This window comes from Histoplasma capsulatum, genomic scaffold (genome assembly GCF_000149585.1).
Source record: "Histoplasma capsulatum NAm1 scaffold_1 genomic scaffold, whole genome shotgun sequence".
Taxonomy (NCBI): domain Eukaryota; kingdom Fungi; phylum Ascomycota; class Eurotiomycetes; order Onygenales; family Ajellomycetaceae; genus Histoplasma; species Histoplasma mississippiense.
The window spans coordinates 3,655,681-3,666,258 of NW_001813982.1; the positions used below are offsets into that span (position 1 = coordinate 3,655,681).

The window sequence follows — 10,578 nt, forward strand, 5'->3', positions numbered from 1 at the left end:
CTCTTTACAGCTGCAGTCAGATTTTGATTATTCTTATCAACTATTTTTTAATTTTGAATATTTTTTTATATGATTGATATTTTTAAATATTGATGAGTTTTTTATAAAAGATGATGAGTTATTTTCAATTTCTGAATCTGCTGTAGAATATTTTCTCATTTCAGATATTATTATATAATATTCAATTGCAAATTAATCAGTGATAAATTTGTCATTAAATAATTCTCTGATAAATTCTTGAAATTCAAAGCTATGTTCTTGAAAGATTTCAAAATCAGAATGTTTGAAGAAATATTCATTTATAATCTCTTTATCATTTATGATTATACATTTAGTCATGTACAATCATAAATAAAAATTTATATCTCATTCAAAACATTCAAATATATTTGATCTTTTTTCATTAATTATTATATACATTTTTAATTATTGTCTGATTTGTTGATTATTTGACAGCTTGTATGACAAAGATTTAATTTGAATTTGAAGTTGCTATTATCTATATTCAATTCTTTTTTTTTTTTTCATCTTCAAAAGTTCAGTAAACAGAGTTTTTTTCATTGTGAGATTTCATAATATTTTGAGTTGTTTGATTTGAGAAGCAGATGATCACTTTTGAAAGACAGTAAATATTTAATAAAATGATGTTTTGAAATGTGTTTGAAAGAGTGTTTGAAAGAATAATAATTGAAAATTCAATCACTTACTTGATGAGGTTGGAATTGTAGAGGTTTGAATATTGCCATTCTTCATATTCAGATATTGCATTGAGACATCATACTATGACATTTTTATTCACTGCTTTTATGAATTCTAACTAATAATGAGGGTTAAAATATAGACAAATCAATCATGGATTTGAGAGAATACGATCTCAACACATCTGTGTTGAATGTGAAATTAAAAAGTAAGCATGGAGTGATCTCAATTATGGAATATGGTAAATACACTATTTTTAATGAGATCCACTATTGCATTCAAAAAGTACGGACGCACCGAACAGGCCCTCATCCTCATGGAACGAAAATAGACAGAAAATATTATTTACCAGGTTCTCTCTGTCCACTAGGACATGGATTTACATTGCCGACTTTACTATATGCAATGTTGGCGGTGGAAAAAAAAAAAAAAAGAGTTAACAGGGTTAAAACGAGACGGAAGACGCTCCGCCATGCCGCAGACGGGTTTTGAAGGTTGCAAACCACGTGCAGAGAGAGTGCCGTAGAGAAAAATACGAGGAAAAGACGTTGAACTTTCTTTTCCCTTCCTTTTCTTTTCTTTTCTTTTTTCAAAAGGGCACAAACCACTTCAGTGGATAGTTGATATTTGCCAAATGGATACGATACGCCTATATATATCTAGAGAAGAACAAACAAATATCCGCTCCTTAATTAAAACTATGGCACGTCATAAAACAAATAAATACAAAAGCAAAGATGGCCTTCCTTCCACCCATTCACCCAAAAGAGAGGAAAGAGAGATAAAAGGCAAAAAGAAAAGAAAAGAAAAGAAAAGAAAATAGAGAGGATAAGAAGAAAAAATGTCTCACGCTCACCCACACCAACATCAACTCCGAACCATTGGGATCGAACGTGGGAGGGAGGGTTATGGGAAGCAATGGGAGGGACGAAAATACCAACATAAAAAGGACTAGTGCCCAAAAAGATAAAACATCCCATATATAGGAAGATGTAGTTGGGGGTTGGGGGATGGGGGAGAATTCAAATCGCCGTCCTCCCGCGCGAGGCGTCCGCGATTCGAAGTGAAAAAAAAAAAAAAAACCCTATGTGTTATAACTTGGACAGGGAAAACGGAGCGGTATATATGTTTGCAGTTAAACATCTTAAGCTAGGGTATATGGCGTAATAAAACGGGAGCGAAAATATGTCGGAACAAGAAGGGAAATATCATGAGCCGTTTCAAGGGGGGTTCATCAGGGCAGATCAAGCAGTCGTGAACTCATGTTGTCGCTCCATGCTTTGAGTAGGTAAAGAGGAACAAAATCAATGTGGAGATGGGAGAAGTCAAACCCTTATCGGGGGAAGGGCCAGTAAAGGGAGGGGTATTACAATAAATAGCCAAATATATGATAAAAACATCCGCATGGAGTGGGCATATGCGTGAACTCCAGGTCCAACCAACGCCGGCGCCCAGCGGTTGCATAAAAAGGGGAAAGGGAGAACACAGGTGTCAGGTTGTGCTAAGAGAGAAAAAAGGAAAAAGGATCGATAAAGCAAAAACGCTCCACCGGAGAAGAAAAAACCCAGCTGCCGTGCCACCCCATATTAAATCGCGTAAATAGAAGCAAAAGCACTATCCGTTATTCAAACTTCAATAAATAGACAAACCTGACCCCGGATCCACAAGAGCATTTCTTCGAAGGCAATGGCTGGAATATAAAAAGCAGCCATAGTTGGGTGATGTCACTTCGTCGAGAGAAGACTTATTTCTACGCTTCTCTCGCTCCAAAAACCTAAAGCACAAACGATGGCATCTTTTCGTTTTCGTTTTCGTTATCGTTTTTTATATATTTTTCTTTTGTATTTTGGAGCGCATGCAGGTTAAAGACTTCATTCCCACTATCGACTAGGAAACGCAATTTTTCTAAAAGCTAACTTTGTCTGCGATGCGAAATTCGTACGTGAACCCGAGGACGAGGAAGACAAAGACAATGAGGACGACACTGAAGATGAGGAAGTGGTAGAGCGTGATCGGTTCATCATTGCCCGTCGCGAGGTACCAGCGGCTTGAGAAGGCGGAGGAATGCTAGTGAGTGATCTGCCGACCATTGCCCGTCGTGCGGTAGAGGCGGCTCGCGCAGCTTCCACAGCCAGGATGTCTTCCAGTCGTACGTCTGCATCGGAGAAGGTATGCTGTTGGAGCTTTTCTGTGTCGAGAAGCTCCGTGAATTTCGAGGGCTGGAATGGCATGTTTCCTTCGAGTTAGGAACCTGATTTGATATTTGTAAACTGGCGCAATGAGTGTTATAAATATATAACGGTCGATAGGGACGTATGCCGGGAATGCTTTAGGCGTAGGAAAACTAATAAAGGAGATATATTCTGCTGCTTCATATGCTGTTGGACTTTTCGAGGCGTGCGCCGCTGGCTCTGGCCAGTGCGATTTTATTTGCGATAGCAACGAGGTAGAAGTACGGGTGCAAATGAGTGCGATGACGCAATCTCTTTCTTTCGGCTCTGTGTCTAAAATTATTGCAGACTTTGTGCCCGAGAGAGTTGATAATATGTGATCAACGATAGTTATGATGATGGTATGATTTGCTGCGACATGGGAAACTCCACCGTCGGTGTGCCCCTCGTCTAAATAAAGACGGAAGGGGTAAAACAACCTGGCAGCCTCTCCCCTTTCTTTCTGTCTTCGTAATCTCCAGGAATTTTCAAGGATAGAGTTAATAAACGGCGCAGTGATTTACGTGAGCGAGAGCAGTAGATTCCAGAGTGGAGTGGGAATCGGGATAAAAACCAATAAACCCTCCCTGCAAAGGGGCCAAGCAGCGGGATTATGATTAAAACGAGTGTTGGGAGGTGATCGATAAGGTGAAGGAAAACAGAGAGATGATGATTTAGGGAACAAGGTTACAAAATAAACAAACGTTCCCACGGATGCTTGCAGAGGAAGCGAAACAACCTAGCCAATACAGGATCTCAGGTATTTCCGGCTCGGGTCCGTATGTTTTAATGGCTGTCCTGCAACTTTTATTCCTTTTTTTCCCCTTCACGTTGTTTCTTCGAAATCCGAAGGCCTTGAAGACCGATTTTTAAAATCGCTGGAGTGGCAGACCGAGCTCGCCCCGCCGTATTCCCGCCGCACACGCGAGCTTCATCACGGACCACCCCCAGATCCAAAAAGAAACGGAATAGAAAAGAAAGTTATTAGCCCAGCCAAGAAAGACGGCCTCTTCTAAACTATTCCGGAACGATAAATGTTTCGGCCTTGGGGAGGGGGAATGGATGTTGATTCGCTGCCAAACAGACCTGTCCCGGTTGGGAGTTTCCGTTTAGTTTCATGAGTGGCCAATGTGTTTTATTTCGCAGCGCAGGCCGCCGGAAAGAGGAAATTCAACTGCGTCTCGTGCTTTAGACACGGGATATAGAGGGGGTTGTGAGGAACCCACTTTCGTTTCAATGAATCATCATCCCATGCACACTGTGGTGCATGCGATACAGGGGAAGTATCAACATGCCCATAGGCGGAGTTCTTCTTGTGTCAGATCGCACTCGCCGCTCTGGCAACGGTAAATTGCAGAACTATACGGAGTATTGGCCATCGAACTTGGACCATGGACGCAATGCTACCAAACCTGCTCGGTGGAATGGGTTGCCTGATGGCGTTAAAGTAGTTTCAAGTTCCCAACGAACCCCTCGCTTCAACTTGCCCCGGCGAAAACCCAAAAGTAAAAATGATCTACGCCAGACCGATCCTATTCCACCTGTGTGGTTGGTGGCGGTCCAGGATAGTTGAACTAGTCGTCCACTTAGTTAGTCAACGTCTTAGGCTCTTAACTAGTAGTTAACGAACTAACTCATTTATCCCCTCGGCTGACCTGATCATGCGGCTTGCCGGTCAAGAAACAGGTTATTCTCCAGATCTCGCCCCGAGATGAAGAAGGGGGGCGTTCATCCACAAAGATATTTTGTCCAATTCCCTTTGTTTATCCCCCTTTTTGTTGTATTGAGCACGTTGTGGTTGCTGTGGTTGTGTTGTTGTTGTTTGATTAACGGAGCGGGAGGGAACCCCGCCAACGGCCAAAACCTAACCTACATACAGCGTACAACCGGGATATAGGATATATTGACTTTGACGAAACCAACCAACAACAAAGTAAACCACGGACGTGAGTGAGTTCGGTGTATTTTCACCAGTGCAAGGCCGTGAGCGAAACTCCCGAGGTTCACAAGGCCTACAACATACGGAAGATGGAGTGACTGTCTGTGAAGAAATACTGATCTTCACATTCTTCCCTTCCTCCAGGAATGCAGAAGGAAGCCTATGGGTATCTTGCGATCAAGCCCAACACATCATCGTACTGAAGAATGTGCATGGACCATCTTCTGTGTGAGTGTGCTGCGTCATGCAGCCTGCAGTATTCCGTAAAATGTTATCCTCTGACTCGATTGTTGCTGCAGACTAAAACCGGCCCAAACAGCTTTTCTTGGTGGGCTCGTCTGCTCTTCCCTGGATGCTTGTTAAACGAATGTAGAAAATGTACTGTACAAGCATTCGGTCTAGACGCCACTTTGAATTCCTTATGGCGGCCAACCTTGAACCGCACTTCATATTCCGTCAGCCCTGTCACTAAAAGAGGGAGTACGGGGTTGGATTTTCCCCGGCCAATTCTGAATATCATCTTCGAACTTAAAGATATACGCAGCACGCACACCCTTCGACGGAAGTGTGGAACAAAAGTCCTTGCACACGGTGCAGAGGCTGGAGTACCAGAACTTCCACCAACTCTGGATTGGCTTTTCTCTAGCCATGCAGAAATTGGAGCCGAGTGTCAGCCCGCCGACTACGAGAGGCCTAGCAGGCTCCGCTACAGCCCTCTCGCACAGCTATCAGCCCAGATTCTCTGTTCCTCACAAAATGATTCAATAAACTAATTGAAGACATAGAGTGATTATTGTCGAGAAAAAAATCTTTGAATCAAAGAGAATTTATTTCAAGATTTAGTTAAATATTATCTCTGAATAATATTGACGGAATGTGACTGTCCTAGCATCCATATCACTACACCAACATGTGAGAGTCAAAGTAAGGTAGTTACAACTTATTTATATACTTAACTCATGCAATGTCACTCACCCTTACACATCAGCGCACAAGCAAGATCACCCTTCAACTCCCCTTTGAGTCCCATCCTCATCACCATCTTCACAATCGGCAACACCAGCCTCCCCAATCCCACACCAAGCAAGGACCTCCTATCCTCGTCGCTCTATAGCTCGCTCGCCTTGCCAATCAACCCCCATCTTCGTCTCCCCATCCAACCTCCCCTTGCGGCAACCCAACTCACAGACTGCCCCCGTGGTGTTGACACCCGCGACTGGTCTTCCGCTCCTCCAACGCAACCCCCCTGTCAGAACATAGACATACTGCCCCAGTCTCCTTTTGCGTGCCTCAGGAGCTTGATCAGCATGTAATACGCGCGAATCTGCTGTTTAGTAGTTTGTACGTCCGGAAACGGAAGAGATGGGGTGGGATGTTGGAAAAGAGGTCGGTGAGCGAGGAGAGGGAGGAGATGTGTGTGTTTAATCAGTGCATGCACTTTGACAAAAGAGGTTATTGGATCCTTGCTACATCTGCGATCTCCAGATAACCGCTTGCTTTAACTGCTGAGCTTGGCATCGCGAGTTTCAACTTTCAGAAGAAATATGGCATATCATTGCAGGTATCCCAACGATGTTTCGTGGTGATGTTTAGAGCAAAAGCGGAGAAGATGTTCTTGGGTTGTTTGAACAACCTTGGTTGACTTAGGAAGAGGTGTCAATGTTCATCTGGTTCAAAACAGGAAAGAAGATAGAACAATGATCACAATATGCTGTTGGATACAATATCTTGGTGTATAATAAGTGAACATTCTCTCCTTTCTTCAGGGCCTTCTATCCTTTCCCCATCCATTGCAACCAAAGCTTAAGATCAAACTCGCCCTCATATAACTCTCTCATCTCAAACAAACATGAACACATTTCCATATGCAGTTCTGGGTTCCTTTCCATCGGTAAATTTGATAAAGCAAGGCTTCACACCATAAACTCGTATCTCATATTCCGCTAATCCCGTGCTCTGCTCTACAGTCTGGACATCAGAGACCATACCTTCAATAATGTTTCCAGGTGGACCATCCTTCAACGCATGCTGCCCCTAGAGTTTGGTAGAATGACCAGTTATATATCCCGATCTGAGATCCGGTTTTGCATCCAGATCAAGAATCTCAGCGAGCATGCGGGGAACTTGAAGCATTCCGTAAAAGAAATACAGTCCTGTGAGCGCGGCATAGTGATCAATAAGAGAGGGTGGGTAGGGAGCCTGGTAGAACCAGTCTGGCGGAGCACTTCTCACTTTCAGAATGAAGCCAGAATCCTTGAATATATCATTCTGAGAACGCGCGGGAAGTGGTGTTGCGGACGGAGGAGATGAACATCCCGATGCTAAAGAGTCGGACATGGTATGAGTTGGGTATTAGGTAGATAGAAGCTGTGCCACAAGCTGTTGGGAAAACAAATGTACCCGTAATGTAGTTGAAAAGCCCCTGACATTGTCGACAGAGCGTTTGATGGCGGCGCAGCAACATAATATTGCCTACTCTTAGTGTCGGCTCGTCATTTTATTTCGTCGGCAACCCTGAGAAACCTCTCCGAAACCCTCGATGCACGGAGTGACTCCGTTATTAGGTCACTTGCTCTGGCTGTCCAGAAACCCACTCACTATCTTCTAATAAATAACCTGAGTGCTGATGTCGGACGCTTATGTGGACAGCTGCGGCGAACATGTGCATCTCTCGCTGGCTTGGGGCATTCTCTAGAGAGGCCTCAAGAAGGTTTGCCAAAGCGATATTCATTTCGAGCCTGCCTTTGAAGTCTTTCTCCCTCAAGACCGAGGTCGAACGAATATGCTCGGAGCAGCTCGTTGGACAATGCGAACTTCCCTCACCGAAAATTGTCCCGGCGCCAGAGGATTGCGCTCGTCGGACAAGCCTCCAACATGCGGGATTCGGCCCTGCTCATGAACTCGAATTACGATAAAATGATCTGCTGGGACATCCTATACCTACTCAACACATCTCATGGAACGATCGAGTCCAGGCGTGGCATTGCAAGTACCTCTGTGGACGATATCTCTATGTGGATCGAAGTTGCCATATTGTCTTTCGTCCGCGCCACATTGAAGTTGGGAGATCTGAGCACCCTTGGGAAAATACAACCAACGGCCCTGAGTAGGTACTTGTGGTAGGTAAAGCAAGCAGCTGAGTATCCAGTGATGAAGGCAAGCTCTTAAGCACTGTTATCCACGATCAGCAGTAGTGGGGTGTTAGAGTTACAGAAGTAAGTCACGGAGGGTGTAAGATATTCAAAGTCATTCAATTGCATACAGCATTAATAGCGTGCACAAAAGGAGTAGTCCAGGAACCTGACAGTAGTAAGCTAGCTGTTTGGTATCATCTCTGGCAGCTTGATCCATACGATCTTTGACAAGGATGACCATCCTTTGGTGAGGCCTTCAAGAAGTTTATCAAAATAATTGAGATTGGGCTTAGTAGTATAACCTATGCGGATATGCTCAACGCGGATAGCAAGGAGGCGTTCCACGAACGTACGGTTTGAATCCCCATAGATGGCAGTGGTGATATCATTTAATTCTTTGGATAGGCGAGCTCAGCAGATCTCAGCCCTTTCTGAAAAAGCTGCTTCTATGATGTTCCATAGAGCAGAAGCAGCTAAAAAATCTTGGGGTATAGCGAAACGAGATTTGGCTTCAGTAGCAAATTGGGACCATAAGGATAATTATTATAGAGTCATGAGTTGTGTCCTTCCAAAATTGCTTTGATGGCAGTTTCCAGGGTTTACGGCGTATCCCATGTTGAATTCCGTCGGCAGCTCTATCTTCAACTCCTGGAATTCTCAAATCCTCTATCTACTACTCAATCAAATCCATTGAATTCCTCTGCCAGGACCTCAAGCTTGTGTCTGGTGTCAGTATAAAAGAAAGAGAACAGAGCAGAATAAAGGAAGAGCTCCAAGGACAAGATATGGTTGTGAAGCATGTAATAATATTCCTCTCTGTTTGAAAAGCCAGTGTTGGCAGGAGTTTCATTCCTGGATTAACTAGATCAAATAGATTACATAAATTACACTAAAACATATAAATACAGCAGATCTCTCATATCATCCAGTAGTTTTTATGTATTTAATACACTAAGGTACACGCTAAAGAATTGCGCTAATTGTGCCTCGCCCCCCTGGTTGGTTGTGATTATGGTAGAGGCACTTTTCTGTGTGCAAACTCAGAATTTAGCAGCGTTTTCTCTAACTACCTACTTGTATTCTATATGTACAAAACAAGAAATTGAACATACACCAGCATAACCTGGTTATTTGCAGTGACTGAGGTTGCTGAGTGACTGAGCCTCCGCAAATAACCAGGCTATTTTGATGATTGGTATATAAGGCACTTCATTATGCCTCAAAAGGCTAGCAACAATGAAACTGTTACATGTCTTTTGAGCAGACATTTCCCTGTCTTACTCACTAGATTCATGCTCTTGCAGAAGAAACGGATGAAGACTGAGTGTTGTGATGACAGTGCTTTTAGAATGCATGATATTTCGTGTCTTGGCTCTATGTAAGGGTTGAGCTGACTCTCCACGATGTGGGTGCTGCCTGCCTGCTCCAAATCCATTGTTGGAACTAGATAAAGTCCGAATATTGACCCAAATACTGAATATTGAAAAGATAAATTGAATTGATTATTTTCACCCCAATAATTACATGATAATCAGGCAGTATCTATAGGAAAGAGAATGTTGAAATATATGATAGGGGCAGAGTTTCTGAAATTGAGACAATAGAAGATTCTTGCTAGTGTAATCAACAGAACCCTCAATATGTTATATCATTTCTAACATCCATAAACACCAACATGGATGCACCTTTCACCACATCGAATTGAGATGTCTCGCTCTTCCAAAATAGCCGCTTCTGTCATCCCTGCTTTCTTGTTGTCAAAATCCATCCCTCACTCAACTCCAGTGTCTCGCTCACTATCCATTTGCAGCTTCCATAGGGTTGGGTTGAGCTTCTCGTCTTGTTGTACCTCAACCACAATGCCACGTGGTGAAGAAGATGTCCAATACAACTGGATTAATGGTGCAGAGTCGCTTGAAAAATACAAGCCGGGGGGATATCATCCTATCATGATTGGGGATTTGCTAAATGAGAGATACTGCATTGTGGACAAGCTTGGTTTTGGAGGCTATTCAACTGTTTGGCTTGCACAAGACACTCATCTGAAGAGCTACGTTGCTGTCAAAGTTGGTATAGCAAACTGGCATTCACATGAGATGAAGGTTCTCCAAGCTCTCTCTGCGCCACGGCCATTGTCTTTGTCCGCCCATCCGGGCCGCCATTCAATACCATTACCCCTAGATGAATTTGAGCTACAAGGCCCCAATGGGACCCATCCATGCTATACAATGACTCCAGCAAGATGCAATCTTAGAGAAGTCTCTTTCAGCCGCCTATTTCCTCTCGAAGTTGCACGGGTCCTGTCGGCCTGCCTCACACTGGGTATTGCATATATGCATTCACAAGGCTACGTTCATGGAGGTTTGTCTTATGATAATCTGCGATTCTTTGTTACCGGAACCTCTCCCAGCTGATATTTTCTGCACCTATATCTAGACATCCAGCTCCGCAATGTCCTAGCTAAACTACCTTTGAGCTTCGATAAATTTTCCATCGAGCAAATATACAAAACATATGGCAAACCAGAGAGCGTCTCCATTAAACGATGTGATGGAAAACCACTTTCCACCCAATGTCCCAGAAAAGGCAGTCATAC

General features: G+C 43.4%; 3 protein-coding genes across 3 annotated transcripts; 2 read left to right on the plus strand and 1 right to left on the minus strand.

Moving 5' to 3' along the window:
- Positions 1–2,835: 2,835 nt before the first annotated feature.
- On the plus strand, positions 2,836–3,250 carry HCAG_01046 (predicted protein; the record flags this gene model as incomplete). The annotated part of the gene is made up of 2 exons (XM_001543950.1): positions 2,836–2,848; positions 3,009–3,250. 2 exons carry the CDS (start codon positions 2,836–2,838, stop codon positions 3,248–3,250), a joined length of 255 nt encoding a protein of 84 aa, XP_001544000.1.
- A 2,692-nt stretch (positions 3,251–5,942) lies between these two features.
- On the minus strand, positions 5,943–7,185 carry HCAG_01047 (predicted protein; the record flags this gene model as incomplete). The annotated part of the gene is made up of 4 exons (XM_001543951.1): positions 5,943–6,064; positions 6,115–6,314; positions 6,698–6,882; positions 7,081–7,185. 4 exons carry the CDS (start codon positions 7,183–7,185, stop codon positions 5,943–5,945), a joined length of 612 nt encoding a protein of 203 aa, XP_001544001.1.
- Positions 7,186–9,841: 2,656 nt separating this feature from the next.
- HCAG_01048 (predicted protein) lies at positions 9,842–10,396 on the plus strand (the record flags this gene model as incomplete). Its single annotated transcript, XM_001543952.1, has 2 exons — positions 9,842–9,980; positions 10,059–10,396. 2 exons carry the CDS (start codon positions 9,842–9,844, stop codon positions 10,394–10,396), a joined length of 477 nt encoding a protein of 158 aa, XP_001544002.1.
- Between the last annotated feature and the right edge of the window lie 182 nt (positions 10,397–10,578).